Here is a 23,925-nt window from a genome sequence, read left to right as displayed (position 1 = left end):
TTAGCTGCAGTAGCATATGCCTGGAATATAAGTGGGGTCTACGATTTTTCTGGCTCTCTTTATTTCTATAATATGTAGATCTTATTAAAATGCAGTTAGGATAATGAAAGGCTCTGACTCTCTTCTGTAGCTCCTTTGCTATTTATGGTTTGTGTTTGAAAACTGTTTCTAAATTGTGGAGAGGGAAGCAAGACACAGGTACATCTATGCACCAAGCACCTACACGGGCTTTCACAGTCATTCACTACTGATACAAAAGGTTTTCTCCCAAAATCTCAGCTCACATTGTAAACAACCAGCTGGATTAGTGAAAACAAAAACACACCTTGCAAATAGGATGCAGACTGATTCACTCATGCATTTCATTCAATCTAGTGAGACTTTGTCGCAAGAACAATAAGTATGTTACAGAAAAAAAACCCAACAACATACAAAAAGCCATGTCCAAAAAAGGGGCACAGAGCAGCTTGTCTAGAAAAAGAATATTTATCACTGGAGATTTTAAAGTACACATCAATGGAAGATAAATATCAGGAATAACACAGGTGTACGAACGCTGTTGGGACAAGATGACAAACTGGACAGTTCTTCAGGGCTCCCTGCAGCCTAATTTTCTAAGAGTTTTCAATAGCAAACTCCTTGCAGGAAGAGTTGCAGTGGCAACAGAAACAACAAATAAGGATAACAAACCACCCCAAGAACACATTTATCCTCACCAACCTTCATGCATACATCCCACAGAAACCACCTGCAGCTGCACAGCAAACTGGGAGAAACAAGCATAAGCAGCAGAGCAACTCTGCTCTCACATGTATGGGATTGCAGCATTCTGGCTCTTCAGCAGAAGACATAGGTACATATCAGAATTCCCCTAAGCACAATATAGTTCAAATCTGAGAAGGTAATGGTCAAAGGAACAAAAAAAGAAAGGAAATAAAAAAAGTTGTTCCATATCTGTTTTGCTTTCAAACACATTCCCACTCATCGCTGCCAAGAAAAGATGTTGGGATGTTTCTGGAACGTTTCCCCTGAACGAGGACAACCGCTCTTATGTCACTTTGATTACAGGCTCTTTTTTTCTTAAGCAAAGAATATCAGTTCCCAAATTACATTTTTCCCTTCTTGACCTTATCCAAATGACTGCACCAGAGTATTAACTTCAATCACTATTAGTATATCACACCTACTGAAGAAACTAGTTCACTAGTTCATCTACATTCCCTGTTAGCTTAATAAAAATTACTACCTTTCTTACAACCTCTGCCTTCAAGCTATTCACAAGATATACATATGTATATATGTAGTTATACATATGTATATATAACACTACAACAGAGTTCTGTGATTGTCTCAATTAAAATACTAGGAGAAAAAGACCTGCTAAATTACACTGCCTGTTCATTAGTCAATAAAATGAGGTAAAATAGATCTCCCACTAATTTACTTAGAACTGACTCCTATCTAGCTGATCTAAATTTATGAACCTAGAATTGCTTTTGTAATTATAAAATATATCAAATTCTCTGAAAACTTCTCCAGTATTCCAAGGTTTCTTAGAAATGAGTATTACCAGACCAGAGACTACTATGGACAACTCCTTCAAGAGAAAGTTTTCTGGACATGGTAATTTTCAAATGTTTATCCTTACTGGAGATGAACCAACTCCCTAGAAAAGCCTTTCTTAATGTGAATACTTACACTGATTTCCACTGGGCAGAAAACAGAAATATTTCTTCAATATGTACTCCTAATGGCAAGTACTAATCAATGTAGCATAATAATACCAATCTAACCAGAAAGACACAACATGATTTACATCATAACTGAATAACTGTTTGAGGAAAAGAATTGCACATTAAAGTCAGATGGGTCCTCCAAATGAAATGTAGCACTTGGCCTTGGCCATACTACCAGACCTTAGAACTGAAAACATTCATTTAAAGTATCCAAACCTATTGTTTAAAACAACTCCCTTATTTTGCACTGTAATGGGCTATAGCTCACCCTATTAGTAACTCTGCCTTAAGTGAGGTAGGCACATAAGAGGCACAGAACCCAATACTAACACCATCACAGCTGATTACTGACCACAACCCCAAGTCTAAAGCAGGATCTTCCCTGCCAGACGAATGAAGGTTCTACTGAGTGCAGGACAGGTCCAACCCAATCTGCAGTGGCCACAGCTCTCAAAAAGAGATGCTGCTGTATACTTCCAGAGGAAAAATCTGAAAACTACTGGTTGAGAAGTTTATCTGTGTGTGGAGTCAAGTGTTGGAAACACTGAGGATTAAGCTGACTCCGCTGGCTTTGATACATAACTAACTTATAAACTCTTAAAAAAGAGACAAGAATTGTAATTTTTTGTTTTTCTTTTTAATCAATCCAATGGTCTGTTTTATTTATTACACTCCTAGAGTGCTTTAATTTGTGGTTTTCTTCATATGCTCACCCTCCAGTGAGCAACACTCCTGGCAAAATTGCCCGTGCTGAACTTTTAATTATTCAACAGCACAGACTAAACATTTACCTCTATTTGCCACAAAGCACATGCACTGCTACAGTCTATTCTTAAAGACAAAAATTTTAATAGAAGTATTTGTAAAGAATGCCTATTTTGAAACACAGCATTCAATTGCTTGGTGAAACCCTTTGGCAAGGATCTTGTGCATTCCTAGGAGGATTTAAATTAGCTTGCCGCAGAACAAAACCTGGGTTACGGATAGTAACTTGGATACAGTCACACACACACAAAAGAGAACATTCTCACTCCTCCTGATCTCTTTCCTTGAAAAACCACAACCATCAACATGCAAAGCCTGTTTTAATAAGATAATGTGAGGGGGTTTTGGGGAAGCAAAAAATACTGATTGCAATATAGTTTATACACCAAGTTAAACCTGTTTGTACTTCCCAAAATTACTAAGGAGTGTAACTTGGCAAAATCCTACAATGTCTGAAGCTGCTACTTTTGAACTGATATTTGAAAAGACAATTTTACATTAAAGACCCGAACTGTACATCTCAGTTTGAAATTCAACTGCTGATTTTTTCTAAAATATTACTTGAGACATGCTTGCTTAAAATAATTTCTTAGTTGTTCACTCAAATCTCACTTTTCTGTTCAGCTAATGAGTAGGGCATCAGAATAAAGACAGGCCTTAACATAAAAAAAGAAATTTAAACCAGACTCATTAAAACAAGGCTTCTCAGCATTCAGTTCCCATCTTCTAGGGAATCTTCATATACATGATAATTAGCTTCCTCAAAGGCTAAGGCTTAAATGTCATTTCTTTGTGTTGTAAATTCTAATTATTCATAGTAAATAAATTAGTGATACTCTTTTATTCCTTAAAGCAATGCAGAAACTTGAAGTAATCGTACAACTGGCAAAAATTAGGAGTTCCCAAAAAGGGAAGTAAAACTTCATTCTTCACATTCCAGTAGACTTAAAAAGGGCTCCATTAACACTAACGGGGAAAGGGCCAGTGACCTAGAACTTTACTTATGGTCCAAAACTATTCATGAACTCTGAAGAATAAGGAGTAATGGGTATTCAAAATGCCAACTCCTGTGATGTAGCAGGAGAATGAATAAGCTGTGCTCTAATTTACTCTGACATGCAGCACATCATGGCTGCAGAAGCAGTATGTTACAACAAACCATCTTCCAGGAGTCACATTCTTGGGAAACAGCCGATTCCTGGGGATTCTCACACGACCTTTCGTTTAATAGCAAAATACTTAAGAAATTAAACTACATTTCTTACATATAAGTCATGAAGAAAGAAAAAAGCATCGAGGGGGGAAGAACACGCTATTCAGCCTTACTTGAGGAGACAATAAAATCAAATGGACTTTATGACCACTCTAACATTATGATTATTATTGAGCTTTATCCCATCTGTAAATTTTAGATTATGGATGTCACAGTTATCCACTACTGGAAGACAGAGACAACTTGAATATGTCCCTTGAAAAACTGTCAAATGGAAAGGCTTTTAAGCATCTCAATAGCCAGCTCTTGTTCCCTGGACCATTTTATAGACAAATAAAGCATAATATGAACCAGTATTAAAATGACAAAATTATTTTGTGCTTTCCTCAGATTTGGGCTCCACAACTAAATCAAGCACTTGATTAGAATTTGGCTTTCTGAATGGAAACTAAGGAAATAAAATACCATTCTTGAAAACACTAAGCTAAGTTACTCACAACCAGTAGTGTCATTCAGCTTTCAAAACCATCCTGCAAAAAAAAAAAAACCACCATGCAAGGCATTCTATTACTAAACATACCTTAAAACTTTTAAAAAGAACATATAATCTTCTCACAATAGTGGAGTAAGTACTTTTTTATCAGCACAAAGGCGGAACTCAGCTTTTATAAAAACAAGCACTATCAGATGATTAGGATATTGGAATCGATTTGGAAAGTTATTACACTTTTCTACTAGTCAGAATAAACATTTAATGCTGTTTTCACATTCAAATTTAAACTATCTGTAACTGGATAACAGATACATTTGTATGTGCATTCCATAATTCACCAAGATTATGAGTCTCCTAGATGGCTCTTGCAAGCAATACCAGAATTCTTTAAAATACTACAAATATGAGAACACATATCTATCCAAATCAGCACTGAGTATTTTTGTTTCTAGAAATACTTCTGGTTCCAACTAAAATGCTTCAGTTTAAAGAACGAGGAACAACCTAAAAAATAAACTTAAATTACTGCATTGGACATATAATTTGTGGATTCATATTGATTTCCTTTTTTGAAAGAACAGTTGAATTAAGGTCCCTAGGTGTCTGAAACATCTGGAAAGAAAAGGATCTGAGAAAAATGTGAACTTTTACTGGTTTCTGAGGAAGCTACCTTGAAAAATAGGTAATTCTTTCTTTTATAAGAAAAGAAACAACCCAGTCTCTGATATGTGCCTGATGAACAGTAACTCCAGCACGGAGAACCAACAAAAAGACACTTTTCTCAGATTCATTCAGCTGACTTACAAGAAGGACTAAGAAAACCAACAAAAATAATAAACAATGCTTTATACAAAATTAGAGTAATTTCTGAAAATAGCAAATGAATTAAACAGCAGGAAAAGAAACTAGATATGGTTTTCAGAGGAAGAGCACATGAAGAAGGGCTTTAGCCTGCTAAAGAGGAAGTCAGGGAGCAATTTAAGAGCAAGCTCCAGCCACTGGAATGTTAGTTCCAAAGAGGATGGGGGCCAGGCTGTTCCCAGAAGCAGCAGATGATAAAGCAAAGGGTACAAAATGCCTCAACTGGATACCAGGAACAATATTTCAGCAAGAGAGCAGCAGCACAGCATTGGGTGAGGTTACTCAGATACACAGTTGAAGAGACCATCCTTAAAGGTTCTCAAGCCTCAGTAAGACAAAGCCAAGGCTGACCTGGTGCAGGGCTGATCAAAGTACTGCTCTGAGACTTCCAAAGGCTCCTCCAATCAATATTTCTATGCATTTACAGAGCCAGCAAGGCTGCTTGATTTATCTTCCATGTCCTGTCATCCACTTCCCCTAAAGTGGAAATCTTAGAGCCCACTTGGCTTTTATTTTTCTTACATTTGGACAACAATGAGATCAATACTGTCTTTTTGAGATGATTCAGGCAAAATGTTCTATAATTCAAAGCTCTGTGTAAAGAAGCATTCAGGCACAAGTCCAAAGACGCATCTAAAAAAATGTGCAGAAGCAAACAATTTGGAAAAAAAGTCCACACAAACAACTAATCAGATGCATTTGAAAGGTTCTCCTAAAATATGCAAAGGAAAGTCTTTTAAAAGCCAAAGATTATGGTTTTGAAAGAGCCAATTGATTCTCTATTATTCATTAGGGGAATGAAGAAAGATGGACTGCTTAAAATGCATACATTTTTCTGGATAGAAATATACTTCTTCCTGTGACATTTGCTGAAGTTACCCACACCCAAAAAGTGAGCTGCCCTGTCCAAATGTACCCTCACTGGTTCACTGTTCCAACTCTAACTCTATGGGTTATGTAAACAGATACACAGTAAAGTCACAACTCATCACACTATATGATAAAGACTAGATGTTGAGCAAAGGTGTTGCAAATGCACCAAATCCAATAAAGGTCAGCTTCCAATGGATTTGTGATCTTCTAGTTCACTGAAATCAAATCAAAACTGCCAAGATCAGAAATATCTCTCCCTTCCATTAATTATTTTCTGCTCCTTTCTCTCAATGCCTTCGCTGACACTGCATTTCCTTCAATTGCATATTACTTGGATTGCTTCTTTTATTGGCCTTTCATTGGCATTTGCAGCTTTATTATTACTGAGAGCAGCAACTTTCTCAGATGCAAGGAAAAGAAGAAATGGGACTCATGAATTAAAAGCTGCAAAGGAAAACCAACATAGAGACAAATGTTGGAAAATCAACATAGTCACATGGAGACTGCAAATCCTATTCCATGTGTATTGCTACATGATCCAGTGAGAAGTTAAGGGATACACGGGTGTAGCTCTTGACTGCATTATGAAGTACCTTCTCAAGAGGATTCCTTGACCCTCCCCCTTCAATATGAAGGGACTATTTGATGAAAACAAGTAAACTTTCAGCCAATAACCATAGTAAGCAATGACTGTATTGACAAAGGCCATGATGGAAATTTATATTTGAGCAAAATTAGGAACCAAAGACAAAAATAATGACATTTTCTGACCAATTCATGGCGGCAGAAAATAAAAGCAGTAAAGTTTGACTTGGAAATTAAGGCTGTGTTCAAATTAAGATCAAGTTAAAAAATGCATATCCTTGAGTGTATTTTAATTTTATTCAGTTCTCAAAACAAACTACACCTAGTCCTCCTATCAGACATTAACATCTGGAAGTGATGTGCACATTTCTGGTACAGTACTCTACCAGCAGATACAGCACAGAGATTTGCAGTGTTTAAGCCTCACACCTTTTCCTCCTGCTATTTACTGTCACGAAAAGACAATCAAAGGAGTTTTTATGGGGACTAAACAGGCAGCTGCCAAATGTCTGAAATGGATAAGCAGCCAAAACAATTCCTTCTGCCTCATTACAGGCCCATTTAAGTATCTTGTAACAAAAGGCACTAAAGCTTAAAACAAAAATTCACAAGTCTTCACTTAGCCCTGCGGTTCTCTTTCCAAATACTTTAAAACAGTTGAGTGGAAATTGTTTGCTCCCACTATCTTTTGTCCAGGTTTTGGTGCTGTAGCATAGTGACATACCCTCAACAAGTAAACTGCTCCAACACAGTAGCAAGCTTAAATGTAACATCACCGAATGGACTGAGTTCCTGGCAAGGTCTTAAAGTCCTGGGTCAGTTGATTACAACAGCAGATATCTACTTACATTTCAACAAGAACTGACTCAACCATCATCTTCAAGTTCAACATTCCGTAAAAATCAAGGAATTCAATCCAACTGTGTGTAAAACACTCTGGCTACTAAATTAAATATTTAGAGTACAGGATTACGTTCTGAACAATAAAAAGAGCCTTCTGGAGATAAGTGCCTTTTTACAAATCCACCTTTCAAGGACAGCTCCATCTTTTGAAGAGGATTGATCCTGAAAGTAAAAAGCACTCATCTATGAACTCATTTGAATTATAAGCAGCAAATGCATTTAAGCAGAAAATAAGCACATTCTTGCAAAGCTCCCCAATTAAAAAAAGAAAAAAAAAAACCAAAAACCTGAACATCCACGATCACACTTCCCCAGACTTTCAAAGGTGTTAAAACATCTGACAAAAAGAATAAATAAAAAAAATACAAGCAGCAGCAAATGCTAATTTTGTTCAGAGCCAAACCATTCCACAGCTTGTAAAGCTAATTTTTAAGTTAAACACGCACAACACACTTTTTCATCCCAACACCACCAGTTCAGAGATCCCATGTAACACATTGTCTGCCCAGGGTGAAGTACTTTTAAGTATCTGCAAAATACCCCCCTCCCTCTCGCCACATTCCCTTCTTCCCTCCTCACTTTTGCAGCTAATACTTTGACATTACTGGCCTCACTAAACTCAATCCTGCAAATTCCTGACATTCATGTCTTCTTAATCTGAAACGTAACTTGAGGAGATGGTTAACATTTGACCTTTGCTCTACCTCAGACATACCTGGAGACACAAAAAAAGTCCAAGGCATGCAAAATGCATTCACAGCCTGAAAGGATGTTTTGTTTTAAAGTTCCCAGCACACAATCTTTAAAAACAACAATCCATTAAAACTTCAAAAGATAATTTAATAAAAAGTTTTCTACAAGCATAGACCTTTGCATAAACATTACAAACTTGTACTGAGAATGAAGACATGAAGAAATAAATAAGAAATAAATCCCTAGAAGCATACACCCAGGAGTTTTGGTGAAATTAAGAATTAAATAGCTACCACAACTAACGAAAACAGTCAATCTCATTTAATTAAATTGGATACTACACTAAAGAATGAAAACCAATAAATCATACATTGATTACAGAAGTGGACATGGTACCTAACAAGCTATTAAAATATAGTCAGAAACAAATTACTAAGATAAATGGAGGATCAGGCTACAAAACAAATCAGAATTAAAGCCATCAACTACAAAATAGAAAATCTACCTGCTTGCTCTAAATGAAGCCAAACAAAGGTTTAAATACCAGTACCTCTACTCTTCTTTTTTTATCTTTAAGATGAAGTTTTAAAACTAAACCTTAAAGATTATTCCAGCTTTTATCCACCCTCCTACTTTCCTTCATTATACACACACACACACACACAAGGACTTATGAAGATTGCTAGCTACACTTCAAATGGGTGCATTTTAAGTGGGGTTTCTCATTGTTGTACTTTGGGAAACAGATTTGTAACAAATTAAATACTCTCAGTGATCAATAGGAAATGTTGTATTGGCGTAACAAGTTTTCACCTTAAATGAACTTGTTCAGGCATATAGGCTTCACATCCTTTCACCTCTTAATTGCTGGAGTATACTATCACCAGATACTGGCAGTGGAAGAATTTTGAGGGGAGAAAGACAAGAAAGGGTTGGAATACCAGGGGTGAACACAATTGTTTAATGAGCCAGTGTCCCTTTGCTAGAATACAGTCCCCATTTGCTGTTATCTCTATGTGCTTCAGGCATTTTGTTTGTCATACAGTTAAAGCATGACTGAACATGCCATTCTGAGACTGTTCTTGTTAAATAAAATCTGTGGCTACAACCAGTAAAGGGAATGTCCTCTTACAGACATGAGGCATGCCACCTAAAATTTTAGTCAAGTTCTTAGAAGTAAAAATGTGAGGAAATAAAGTGATTACTTTTCTTCTGTTCCCAATAAATTTTCTTTTTCAGTTACAATTGCACCTTTCAAATCAAATTGTACCAGTAGCTGCTAACACATGAAAACACTGACTAGAAAATTCGTAATTTTCTCAAAAGTAAAATATTTCAAGGAAGGTATTTCTATAACTACATGACATTATTTATAGTCCTCTCTGGAAGGGCTGCCTATCACAGAGAGAACATGTTCTTCCTTGAACCTGCAGCTGATTCAAAGCCAAGACCTTTCAAATGAAACCAACTGCAATTACTTTGGTTCAAGCCTCGATGCAAAGCTGAATTTGGAGTCTGGTGGCTATCCCTAGGCACTAATACCTGTGACCTCCCACTACATCCTCCAAGCTTCTTTGTCTGGACAGGCAGCTTCCCTCTCACCCAGCACACACCCACACTCATCCCATTCAGAAGCCAGCACCAGTCCCTCTGAGCTCACTCCTTACATCCCATCATCTATGAAGTTCACAGAGTGCTGGCCTACAAACAGTTCATGCACACAAGGACAGCTAGAAAAATATGGTCCAGCTGAGTTCCAGCTATAAGGCACCATCTGCAATCCCTGATGGAAACCCCTTTATGGCACAACATATCCAGTGATATTTTAGGGGATTCATTCATGATCAATTAGTGCAGCTTCCTAATAAACAGTGTCCAAGCAGAAGAACCATCCCTGCACAAAAGACAGAAAAATCTTAATTCTGTAAATTGAATAAAAGTAGACTATAATGGAAAAAAAATCCACTTAAAACCGTGGAAAATTATTTTACAGGCCTTCTTTCCTTTTTGCTAATCAACTCTTGATACTTGATAGTCCAGCCACAGATCCTAGTTCATACAGTCCCTCCTAGCTTCCACTGGAGTCCTGAAACAGAGAACCAATGACTGTGGCAAACAACCAAACGGGTCAAAAAAAGACACTTTACCATTTATTTCAGATTTAGAACTCTGCCCTGAACTATAGGTTGCATAAATGCTACCAATTCAATTTCACAGGGAAATAAAGAGGTGTATTTAAATTGTAATTTTAAATACTGGCTAGTAAAAATGTAACCAAACTAATTTTCATATTTAAGCTTAGATTCATACACATTTATATGAACAAAAATCTTGGTCACCTGTGTTTTAAGAATGGCTGTAACAAACCTTCCATTTCAGAACCTATAATTAAAAACATGGCATATATAACTTGACTAGAACACACTTTTCTTTCTCCCTTCTGACACTCAAATACTGCTGCTCTACTTTCTCTTTGCCACATGCTCACCTTTATTTTCCAATAAAAGTTTTATCTATCCCGTACTCATTTTGGAAGTGCTGTGGAAAATGAAGAGAAAATCCAGCCACACAGTCACTGCAGATTTAAAAGTTAACAATTATGCAACCCTGCCTGGTTTTTCCCAGTATTCTTCAAAAAAGTTTATCTCAGTCTCCAGATTACGAAGAATTGCAAAAGACTTTATAAATACCATCTCATATGCAAGTATGAGCATTGGATACAACATGCATTCAAGAGACCAAAAAACTAAAAGAAAAGATAAAAATAAACCAATCAACAGCATGAGAGAAAATCACCTCTGTTTAATGAGCTGCTTTTTATTTGTCATGTTCATCAATTTTCTCCAGACACACCAACAAAATTATCTCTTCTAAACTACATCTGTAGTTAGCTACCTTTCCTTATCATCTGTTTTTTTAAATATCAGGACATTTTTTCATCTTAGTTGAAGGCCTGCAACATTTTACAGGATAGACACATCTTGAATTTATCTTTCAGTTTCGCCTCTTTTTGTTATTTCCTATGATTTCATCACTGAATCTAGTAAATTGCTCCTCAGTTTCTGCCTCAGGCTAAAAAACCCAAGCATATTTAAAGAAAGATTTTTACAGGTATATTTTAAAGAAACATAAACCCTTCCATTGTGCCAAAGGGCTACAAAAGCTATTCTCTTTAATACTGCTCCTTCCAAACTAAGATCTGACAGACAGACTCAAGCCCATGCACCAGGTGCACAATCTGTACTCATTCAAAAACAACTGTACTCACTCAATACAGTGGCAAGCCCACCAAACACTCTCAGAAGTGGAAGCAACTCTGACATCCAAAGGTCTGAGAGTCAGCTTGAACATCACTGTATCACATTTGCACACCCACATTCTGCATTATTTCCATATGGAGTCACATAAGGTCAGCATGATTTATTAACCACAAGTTCAGCAGTGGCTGAGCACCTTCCTGGCCCTTCCACACTGATCCAAGGAGGATCTCAAAATAGAAGAACAGCTATTCTCAACCTGAATTAATAAACTGTAGCACCTAAATACAAGGCTGTAGGGATGCTTACACTTATTATAATGGAATAGATATTAACTGATAGCTTGCACCATGTACTGAATCCAGGCTTCAGATCTCTCTGCTCATGCCAGTAGTAAATGATGAGAGCTTTAGAACATAAAAACATAGAAACAACCTCCAGATGATTCTAAATAAACAGACTACAAAAAATATGGAAAATCAAAAAGAGAAACAGAATGGCAGCTATGAATACATCATGCATGCAAAAACACATCTATATTTCCAAATTCTTGGTTTGATTCTCATAAAAAAGTAATATGCAATGAGAAGTGGTTTTTTGTATTGAGCTGCTTAGCAACACCTGCATTCAAACAGCCTCTGGGTAACTTTGACAAAAACTGATTTGACATCTCACAAGCCCCAATTCTTTTAAAATTAAAGGAAGAAGCAAGCCCACAAATGGGATGTATTAAAACACCCATTTATGCTTTAGACTAAAGAAGATAAGGAGATGCTCCTCAGTTTCTGCCTCAGGCTAAAAATAACTCCCATATTTTGCTGTAAAAGTCAACTGCCTGAGGTGCAGTATTTCACACAAGGTAATTACAATGCACATCACCTTCAAGAGGATACAGGGTATCTCACTGTATAAGTCTGGTAATTTTTAGCTTATTTCTATTCTCACAAAATTACCTTTAGAGTTTCTATGTCTTTCTAGCCATGAAGAAGTACGACAGACTTGGTCCTTTTCAAATCTATTAGTAAGAGATCAAAAGAATAGAGAAATAGGCTGAATAGGAAACTCTTTGACAGATGGGTTAGGACCAACAAAATTCCAGCTATGCCATTCAGAAATAACTGAATGCTGGTACCTAAATATTTGGTTGTCAAGTGTGGGGCCCTAATTTAATTGTTAAAAATGCTTGAAGTGCCCAATTCCAATATACTTCATTGGAATGCTTTATCAGAGTACTTAACACACCAAACATATGCTTCTTAAACATTCAGCTGTAGAATTCCAAATCTGAAAAACCACTGCATTTCTGACATTCCTACAGTCTTTACTACCTTTGTAAAAGAAATGTGACCATTTTCTAGGCTCAAACATCTTGAAAAACAACGACAAATCATTAACTAATGATTAAGCTCCAAACATATCCTTTACCTCTTCTCAGTATAATATAGTATAAATGAATGTAATTTAAAATACAAAAAAAATAATGTGGAACATCTCAATTCATCATATCTTCAGCTATTTTTCTAAAAGAATAAAACCAAAGGATTGCTCTGTCAAATGTCTCTACATTCAGTTTTTAAATCTTTCAGCATTTCTCATAATTTTGCAGACGTTTTTAGCTTTCGTCTAATTGAAATGACAGGGTCATACAATCATCCTTTGAAGTCCCACATTACAGACACATACACACACAAAATCTTTTATCTTGGAGTTAGTGCATTAATTTAAAGAGAACTTTTTACAAAAGGACCTCAGAGCTTTTACAGGAAGGAAAAAATGGTAACTCTAAATGTGGCTGTGTAACAGACAGAAGTTAAACAACTTGTTTAATACAGGTCTAAACTATAATTTTCTACAGGACCAAGCATTTCCATGTTCCACTCCAATTTCCACATTCCAAAAATATCTAGATCTTTAGTCAAAACAGATCTTACTCAAAACTGCTCCTCAAAAGAAAACAAACTACAAACAAATAAAGATAAGCTTTTGACTTTGTGTTCTAGAGGCACCTGTAGCAGCTACCAGCTTCAGGAAAAAACACAAATCATTAAATATTACCTGTGAAAAGATAATAGTTACTAGAGTACAAAGAACAGAGCAGCCACACATGGAATCTTTTCCAGGTTCCAGGCTGTTTTCCCACATTCTGAAGAATGTGTATCATACAGGACAAAATGAGGAGAGTTGCTCAGTTAACAGAGGTATGAGTCCTTATTCATACTGCTAAGCACTGTTTTCTGACCAGAGATCAATATGACTCTTGATATCAGACTTGTGAAAAAATGAAGTCATGGTCCTATTTCAGATTAGATTTAGTCTATAACTGCTAATAAACTTCATTGCCACAAATAAAAAATACACATACTCCATCTCAATCTGTGAGTTACAGTCTGGGACACAGACTACAAGCACAACCACTGCCAAACTGCAAACAACTAAGGCTAACAAGGCACGGCATAGTTCTGGCTGAGCAAAGCACTCATTCATTGATCAATATTAATAATAATTCCTAGTTCAACTTGCAAAAACAAAATGTACGTTTATGGAAGAAACTGAAATTATACTTTGTATCACTGATCACTCTGTTCATTGCATCTTGGGAGTATTCAGATTAAATTTGTTCTAAAAGCAGACTAAGAGTTCCTGGAACTCTTTTGAAATGGCTGCTCACCCTGTATTGTTGGTTTAAGACTTTTTTTGTGTTCACTTTGTTTAATAATCCGTCAGAGAACCAGAATATTAATTAGCTCCTAAACTCTGCAATAAAGGTCATCTTTCAGAAGCTCAACAATTTTGAGGAAAATATACAGTAACTGGTGAACGGGGATGATGACATGAGGCTTACAGATACCACATTGAGTTTCTGCAGGGAAGAGAAGGAAATAATCATAGAGAGGTATCTCATAATCTAGGAGAGTTCTTAGAAGTGTGGATCTCACTGTCAGCTGATGTTTTGTTTACTAAAAGTTTACACAAGTTGAGGAGGAGACTGAACACGTAAAATCGTATTAATTTCTGTCTATTTAGCAATTTCTATACAGTGTAGCAAGTCTTTGAGATGAAAACTGCCACGTGGCTAGAAAGCTATCTCACAGGAACACCAGGCAACATTTCTGCAGACTTTTTCCTATGTGTCTGATTATGGCCATGGCAGGAGCAGGACACTGAGCAAGATGGTTCTTTAGTCAGACACACTGCAACTATTGATGCACAGAGAGGAAAAATTAAGTTAAAGAACTTTACAAACAGCATACAGTGGGAAGAGACCAATCCAGATGAGTGCAGGTTTCAGAAATCCCATGTTCCTCCAAACACTAAACTGCATATTGCACACAAAACAGTTCATCAAATATGTACCAGTAACTACAGCGGACAAGTAGGACATGAACAAGTTCCTATAATTCACAAAAATAAGCAGCAGAGTCAGAAAGTGCTGAGCAGGAACAGTGAAAGAGGGGAATTCCCCATTACTGCTTCCTTCTGCCTCCCACTATGGTCTCTCACACACCTCACACATGTCTGTGGCTCAGACACCACACATACAACCAGCTGTTATTTCACAACACCTTTCCACATCTGAGTGCTGCATGCATTCTGCCCAGCTATCCTGCCTTTGTACCTCAGATCCTGTTATATCACCTATTTCTGCCCATCTAGATGGTTGCTCTTCCAAAAAACCAAATCCATCTTTTTTCCAACTGTCCCAGGCAGACACCAAGTAGACCTAGGCTCTTTACAGCAGTGCATGGCAGGAGACAATGGATGTAAATGTAAAAGACAGACAAAAAGAAAGGAAAACTCTGTCATTTCAGGGACATCATGTCCTGGTAGCATTGTCCAAAGAAGCTGTGAAGACTTCATCCTTGGAGATTTTCAAGATCTGACTGGATGCAAGAAGGATGAATTAAAGATCTCCTGAGGCTCCTTTCAGCCTTAATTACACTTAGATTCAATACCTACACAAAGAAAACACCCAGCATTGCACTGGACTATGCTTCCCCAAGTCTCTCACCTACTAAAAAGCTTCTGACTTAAAAGATTCAAGACATCAGTCACTTACTTAGGTTTCAGATCAAGAAAATCAATTAAATACTGCAAAAAACACTGCGTGAAGCCCATACCTAGCACTTTGTTGTTGATGTTGTTTAAAGGTGAGTAACAGTTAGAATTAAGACAGGTAAAAATTGCAGATGGCACAGCATTACTTTTGTTTCTCTCAGGGTTTTTTTTTGGTTGATTTATTTTTTTAAGCTTACCTTAATTCAGGATGATGTTCCTGTATTTTGTACCAAACATAGTTTGGTACACATCTAAGAGGATGTGAATATTACATGGTAAGACTATACAACAGAGTTGAATATAAGATTTTCAGTCCTAGAGTAAGAGAGACCTAAATGTGCCATTCAGTTCTTCATTGCAACATGCAAGCTGATCAAATACAGTCAAATCGTGAAATAAAACATCAGGGTTGTGGTTTTTATTTTAATTTCACATGACCTCGTCTAGCACAAAAAATAAGTTGCCCACTTAGTCTTTCAAATGGAATTATTTAAATACACAACTTCAACCCTGGGGGAAGAAAAGTTGCAGAGAAAACCACACGTGAGTTTACATAAATGTAATAAGTGTAAACTGGATATAGTTTTAAGAACACAGTACAGACTTGTATGGAACCAATCAACAGTGGCCCTTCCAACTTGCCATCAACCAGGACCCCCAGGTCCTTTTCCACAGGGCTGCTCTCCAGTGTTACACTCCCCATTTTGTGCACACACCCAGGGTTGCCCCATCCCAGGTGCAGAATTCAACACTTGTAATTTTTAAACTTCATAGGGTTGGTGGTTGCCCAGCCCTTTTATTTGTCAATGTCCCTCTCCCTTCATGGCAATAAACAGCTCCTCCCAACTCAGTGCCATCAGCAGACTTACTCAGCATTCCTTCCAGTCCTGCGTCCAAGTCACTCATGAAGATGTTGAAGAGCTCAGGGCCAAGGATGGAGCCCTGCAGAGCCCCACTAGTGACAGGACACCAGCCTAATGTAACTCCACTCACCACAACCCTTTGCTCACAGTTGCTCACCCACTGCACAACATGTTTATCCAGCTGTGTGTTGGACATTTTGTTCAGAAGGATACTGTGACATAGATTATCAAAAGCTTTACTGAAATCCAAAAAGATCACAACTGGCATCCACTGATCATCTGGAGAGTTACCTTGTCAAAAAAGAAAATTCAGTTTGACAAGCAGGACTTGCCCCTCATGAACTTGTGCTGGCTGTGACCCATGACTGCACTGTCTTCCAGGTGTTTCTAAAAAACTCCCAACATAATCCTCTCCATGATTTTACCAGGAACTGAAGTGAAACTGAAAGACTTGTGGTTACCAGGGGCAGCCTTCTGGCTCTTCTGGAAAATTGGGGCATTTGTCAAATTTCAGTCGATTGGGACCTTTTCAGATTCCTAAGACCATTCCAGAATCATTGAGAGAGGTCTTGTGATGACATCAGCCAGCTCTTTGGGCACCCTTGGATGAACTCCATCAGGTCTCATGGATTTCGAGGGATTTGGCTGGAAAAGCAAATTCTCTACAACACTGGGGTTCATTGGGAGTTTATCATTCTCACAGTCGTGGTTCTCCAGCTCAGGGCACTGGGACTCCAAGAGGCCACCACCAGTGTTGAAGACTGAAGTGAAGAAACAATTAAATCTCTGCAATGTCTACGTTCCATTTTTTGAGGTGACCATCTTCATCACATATATTATTTCTGCACTGCCTTTTGCTATCAACATATTTTAGAAAGCCCCTTCTACTGTCGCCCACAGTTCTGGCCAGCTTCAATTCTGACTGATCTTTAGCTACACCAATTTTCTCCATTTTCTCCCCACAGAGGTGAAACAGCATCTTTGTAATTTTCCTGTGTCCATGAACATTGCTTCCACTGGACATACAGTTTCCTTTTTGCCTTAGCTGCAGAAGAAGATCCCTGCTCAGACCAGTTAGCCCTTTGTCTCATATGCCTGATTTCCAATATTTTCAAGCTACCTGCTCCTGTACTCTTAGGAATGTGGTACTGAAGAGACCAGCACTGTCAGACCACAGCACCTTCAAAAGCATCTTCCCAAGTGACCTTACTCACCAGTTCCCTGAGCAGCCTGAAGTCTGCTCTTCTCATGACCATTTTAAACTTGATCACTTCCTGGTCACTGTGGCCAAGACAGCCACAGACCAGTCAATCCACTCCACTCACAAGCCCCACTCTGATGAAGGCAACAAATCAAGAAGGGCCCCTTTCCTAGTAAACTCCCTTAGCATCTACATCAAGTTGCCATCCAGGTGCTCCAGGAATTTTCTGGACCTGTTTGTGTGGTGCTCCCAGTTAACATCTGTCAAGTTAAGGTCCCCCATAAGAACAAGGGTAGCTGATTTCTATTCCTTAGCTCCTTAAAGGATAATTCATCAGTGCTGTCATCCTGGCTGAGTTGCCTATAGAAGACTTCCACAATGAAGTTTGTCCCTTAATCCTTACTCAGTAGCACTCAACTGTGCCAACTCTGAGCTCCATACATTTCAGCCCCTCTATGACCTATGCCACCTCTTCACCTCACCTTCCCTGCCTGATCTCTCCTGAAGGGCCTGTAATTGTAACACAGCAGCCACAGGACTCATCCCACCAGGTTTCACCTTTACCAATGATGTCACATCTCTGGGATTAAGGAAGCTTCTCTTCCTTGTTCCTCTTGCTGTGTGTGTCGGTGTAGGAATGTTTCAAGTGCAGTTCACTGTAGACAACACCTCATGGGGATGACTGACAGACCTCATGAGCATACACATAAACTCAGATTTTGCCAACCAGTTCCATTGCTTATCACAGGCAAACCTGGTTTTCTCTCAGGCTTGCCAGTGACAAGCAATGGGATGGGCACACCAGGCTTGGAAGGTACACACACAGTGATTTAGAAGCTGCTAGAGGATTCTGAGATTGAAAAGTTTTTCACACTTTAAAGTTTATTAAAAACTTAGTTATGATTGGTTTTTTGGACAAATAACTTCCAGTACCTAGCTATGTCAGGATATTAAAGCATACTCTTAAAACAACACTTGAAAAAAAATAAGGATAAGCTTATCATATGCTAAAAAAAGATGGAAAGAAGAAAATATGCCCTTTGAACAGGTATTGTCAGAAGACGTGGTCAAAATCAGAATTCACAAAGGCATTAAAAGCAAAACAAAATGGATATAAACAATCTCAATACAATTCTTTTATTAGAACCTGAAAATGTTTCTATTCACCCTGCCACATCTGAAAGAAGAACCATAAATGGAATCCTAGTAAGATGTGCTCACTAGAGAAAGCCAGCAAGAGAATGGTCTAACCTATCATGAATGGCTGTCCAGGTCAAATAAATATATTTCAGACTTCCACTATAACAGTACTACATCTGCATGAATGGTAAGCATGTAAGTCGGATGCAGGGGTTTTTCCTAGTGCTCTGAACAACCACTTATTGAGGCTGTTTTTTCCTCAACACAAAACCAGACAAGTTGTTTTACAACACAACTGATGTTAGACAATGGAAAGACACTACTCATTAATCTCAAGATATAACATGAAGACACTTTAATCCTCAGGTAGGGAATCACTAAGAACGATAATGCTGAAGGCAAACTTCTAATCAAAAGAGCTCAACAGCCAGTACAGGATTCCACTGCTCTCTCTATTTGCCAGCCATTCAGAGAAGGATTTCAATTCCTTTACAAGACACACAGTAATTGCTATGCCCGACACATGTAGCACTTAAATTTTCTTGATATTTTTCCAACTGGAACACAGCAACTTTCTGTTAGTATCAACTGAGCACACTGGACTTCTCTAGCAGCAGGAACTCTTTGCCCACAGAAAGCTCTGCTTGCTTCCAAGGCTGCTGTTCCGCACAACACCTACCAAGCACCACACATGCACTGCCTTCTAAACAAACAGGCAGACTCCTGACAGGGAGCCATCAGTGGGGATGCAGAAAGCTGTATCTTCACTGCTATTCACAAGACAAGAGATGAACACAACACAGACTGGCTGAACATCCTTTGCAGAGTCCATATTTGAATCACTTCTGCCTTTCCCTCCAGTATTTCCCACGAACAGGTCAGGAGACTGTTGTGTCTCAGGTCTGGCAGCCTCAGGTACAAAATACACAGATCAGTGTTCCTTACACCTTTTAAAATCATTCATCACCTTGTTATTAGCAAAAGAACACTTCCCAACTTAAGATGACTTCCATCTGGTTAAGTAAAAATGTAAACTGTATCTATACTGCATATATTACACAAAACCCAGCTATACAACTGTCCTTGCTAAACGAACCAAGATTTTGATTATATATATATTAAAAAAGTATATTATATATACTTTTGAAAAGGTAACCACAAAAATATTTGTTATTCTCCTTTCTGGAGTTCAGAAAAAAAACCACCCACCCAAAAAAAAAAAAAAAGCCTTACTCACACAGCTATATCAGCGTAATTCTCAAATGTAAAGTTACAAAAGTAAAGCTGCAGTTTCACCAGTGCACCATGCTTTGCCTGGAGTTGGACATAATTATGATAACAATACAAAACATAACTGTTATCCTATATGTGGATTCTCATAAAGCACTGTCAGGGAATAATGGGAGCTCTGTGTTTCTTAAATAGGCATTAGAACAACCGTAAATGAGAAAAATGCTGCAAGTAAACTCAACACCTGCATCAGGTGAGTAGCTGCAAACTGAGAAACATTCCCAACATAATCAAAAATGGTTATAAAAGTTAATATTTAAGAAAGATAACATACATAGTAAGGGTAATTACATATAATTCAGTTACCTTTTACAACCTGAAGAATTGTTATGAATCAACAAAACCCAAATCCCACAGCACTTAATATTTAGACAAAATCCAACTTCCAAGAAACTACAAGTGCTGAAAGGAAAAACACTGTATTTCCAAAGCCATTTTCAAAAGTCACCATGACTTAGATAAGCACTAGTGCTGAGAAGGTAAAATAAACAGTCTTTACTTTTATCATGGTGGTCTCCAAATACAAAGCATTGTCAACTTCCAACCTGTTACCCTCTGTTTTCACAGCTTCCAGTGTGCTTTCTGTCCTCCACCAACACCCATACAAAATACAGTTAAGACACAGAACTCTTGAAGAACTGGCCCTATTACCTTCCCATTGAACAGGAGAGAAATTAATCATTAATGAGTAATCTGCAAACATTTTTCATGCCTCTTTCAAGATAACTTAGACAACACAAACTGTTCTTATTCTGCCACCTTTCCTATCAATAAATTCTCCAGCTGCATTGCAAATGAAATTAAATCCTACTTCTTTGAGGCAGAACCTATTTTTGTATTCAGTTTTTGGGCACAAAAGCTTTTAAGCACTTCATGTCTTCTAGGAGTGCATTTTTTCAACAGGTACCAGTTTTCATTTCAGAGGATCCCATCGGTCACCACCACAGTGGCATGATGATCATAAAGGGGAGACATTTAGCATAAAGTGTCTACTTCATTCTTACAAAAATTATTTTCTTGAAAAATAAGACAACGAAACATCCAGCAAAACTCTAAAATAACATCTCCTGAGAACCAATTTTAAAACATACACCATCAAGAGCTACAAATGGTAAAATTCAGGGTGTACTACTACCAAGTCACTACGTATTGACTGAACAGTAAACTATGCCTAGCACCAAGTGAGAAAGACAATAAGAAACTGGAGTGTTGCAGATCACTCCAACAAGCCATCATCTACATCACAGCCTTCTTTTGTCTGAGAACTTCAGCTGACCAGCTTGAATCAATACTTTAAAGCATTTTCTCATGACTACAAAGCTGTATGAAAGACAAGTAAATAGTCTGCAAAGCATTAACCAGTAAGTAAGTACTCACATTTGACACTGGAGACTGTTTTTGAAGCTGTTCACTACCAGAAACGATCTAGTGCTCCCTAGCTAAACAATTCTTAGGAATGCATGTGGCAAGGAATAAAAACATTTAAGAAAGGTGACATACTGAAAAGAGATAGCTCTGCATAAGTATGTCCTGGTAAAAAATGCAACACTTACTAGTAGCAAGCTCCTCCAATGACACCTTGTACAACAGTTACCTACAGTTATTAAAATTTGACCCCAAAAATGTGATGAAATGCTTAATTGCTACTTATAGCAGCAATTAGTATAAAGGTACAAGAAGTTTCCAAGAAGCACTAACACATGGTGACACTCAGCAAAGTTTAGGGGGCAGGTGGGAACTTGTTTCTCAATGCCTAAACACGTTACCCTTAATAAATAAAGACATCCTTAAAAATGCAGCAAATTCAAGCACAGGATTCTAATGGCTGCTGAGCAAGGAATGTGTTTTCCTGGAAAGCAAGACACATTTTGAGTAATACTTTAACCAAACAAACAAACAGAAACCCCAACCACAACCAAACTCACCAAACCCCAAACCACACCATCCGAAATCTACCAAAGGAACAGCAGTTCAAAGAACTGGGATGTTAGTCTCAAAGAGCAAAAAGAAACCCACTGCTCAAAACCAACCAACCAACCAGAGTACAACTAGGGACAGGGTACACCACAGAGACCCCTAAAATACACATCATACAACACCTGCTGCAATGTGCAAAACCATTACTGACTGGGCTAGGACTAGTTCACTTAGAGAAGTAAAGATGCAGCATTTTTAGGTTCCTTTAAAAGACACAAGGGGTAGGTATTTAAGGGAGGTCCATATAAAACAAACAAGGTACAGTCTATGAGGCTTGCACACCCTGAAAAAAAAACAAAATAACTCACTTGTATTCACCACTTAACAAAACAATGACACTGAAGACCTATGCCAAAACTCTTTACCTCAAACTAAAGACTATGCAAGTAATTGTTCTCAAAAACCACAGTTATAAAGATTTCTACTGTTCCTGAAACTCACTTCTCAACCTTCCAAGACCACCTCACATGAAAGGGTGTGCTATGAGACTGCCTAGGATGTCACAAGTGACTTCAGGTGTGAAAAACACAATTTCATCTTCTCCTGCTGCTTCAGAAACAAAGATCTTGAATTTTCTTGACTTACTTTAAGAATCCATAATATTAACCAGAAGAATCTTTTTTCTACAAAAATATGGTGATCACCAATACTAGTTCAAAACTGTAGACAGAAATCCAACTCTGTTCAAAGTTTCCTGTGGCCTTTCTTATTAACTGCAAAACAAGCTAAAAGCTTAGTTATCATTCTTCTGAATTCCTCTAGGAGTATTACAAATCAATGCCAGATTTTTATACTAGTAGCAAACCGCAGAGGACAGTGGTGTTGGCTGATAAAAATATCTTCCTCTGCCTCAAAAAAATGCTCTTCAAACCACTACATTTTTTCCAGTGCAGGAAATTCTTCTGGTTTCCAAACTGAATAATATTTACACCTGAACATCTATTCCAACCTGATAAATCAATTTTCTCTCATTACTATTATTTCGACCATACTTTAACAGGCACGTGTCTCAGTTTGATCTCCAAAAGGTTTGAACTTACTCTCTGTCGACAAGAAGCTACTAAAAAAAAAAAAAAAAAAAAAGCCGCAAGTTAGGACAGGTCTAGTTTGTTTAGGATAAACGACACCCCATCTGTAGGTCGCTTGGGACGCCGCCCTGCCCGAGCACGGCGCGTCCGTCCGGCAGCGCTGCCGCCCGCGGCGGAGGGAGCGCGCCCGGGCCGGGCCGGAGAGCGCCCGCCAGCAGCGCGGCACCGGGGCTGCGCCCGCGCTCCCGTCCCCGCTCACCTCGGCGGCCGGGATGTTCACCACACCTGTCGACCTCCTCTTCTCCCTCAGCTTTCTCTTCTCGATCTGCCCCTTCCCCTTCCTGGCGCTGGGGCCCGAGCTCTTTCCCTTGGCGGCCAGCTTCTCCTCGCCCTCGGGGGAGCCCGGTGCGGCGGCGGGCTCGGCCCCGCGGCTCCCGGCGAGAGGCGGCGGCGGCTCCTTGGCGGGGGCGCCGCGGCCCAGGGCGGCGCTGGCGAGGCTGACGCAGTTCAGCGCCCCGCCGGCGGGGGGCGCCGCGCGCTCGGGGGGCAGGCTGCTGCTGTTGTTCAGCTCGGCGGAGGGACCGCCCCCCGCAGGACGGGGCTCCCCCCCGCCCGGTGCGCCCGGGGCCGGCGGTGCCTGCTTCGCCCGCATCTTCTCCCGCTTGGCTTTCCATTCCTCCAGAAAGTCCGTGGTGCTACCCCCGGCGCTGCGGTAGCCGCCAGTCGCCATGTTCCCGGCGGGCTGGACGGCGAGAGCGCCCCACCAGCACCGCTGCTACCGCCCGCCCCGAGACGGCTCTGCTGCCGCCCGGAGAGGAGAGGTCCCGGCGGGTCGGGCCGGAGAGACGGGGGCGGGAGAGTCGGGGGCGGGGAGAGAGGCTCGGAGAAGCACAAACACCCTGGAGAGAAACAAAGAGGGGACGTGAGCCGTCCCGCCGCACTGCCCATCCCCGTCCCGCCGCTTCGCGAACTCCCCGGGAACCCCCGGCCC

The 23,925-nt window shown here is 39.2% G+C and overlaps 1 protein-coding gene across 1 annotated transcript in view; it reads right to left on the bottom strand.

The window, feature by feature from the left end:
* The window catches only part of PAWR (pro-apoptotic WT1 regulator), a 68,570-nt gene extending 44,906 nt beyond the window's left edge, over window positions 1-23,664 (bottom strand). The window contains exon 1 of the mRNA XM_058022931.1: window positions 23,194-23,664. Coding sequence (XP_057878914.1) covers window positions 23,194-23,664 — 471 coding nt within the window. The remainder of the gene's footprint in view (window positions 1-23,193) is intronic.
* Between the last annotated feature and the right edge of the window lie 261 nt (window positions 23,665-23,925).

The sequence above is a fragment of the Melospiza georgiana genome, chromosome 4 (assembly GCF_028018845.1).
Source record: "Melospiza georgiana isolate bMelGeo1 chromosome 4, bMelGeo1.pri, whole genome shotgun sequence".
Lineage (NCBI taxonomy): Eukaryota > Metazoa > Chordata > Aves > Passeriformes > Passerellidae > Melospiza > Melospiza georgiana.
Note: the sequence above shows the minus strand (reverse complement) of the source record. Positions and strands in the feature narration are given on the sequence as shown.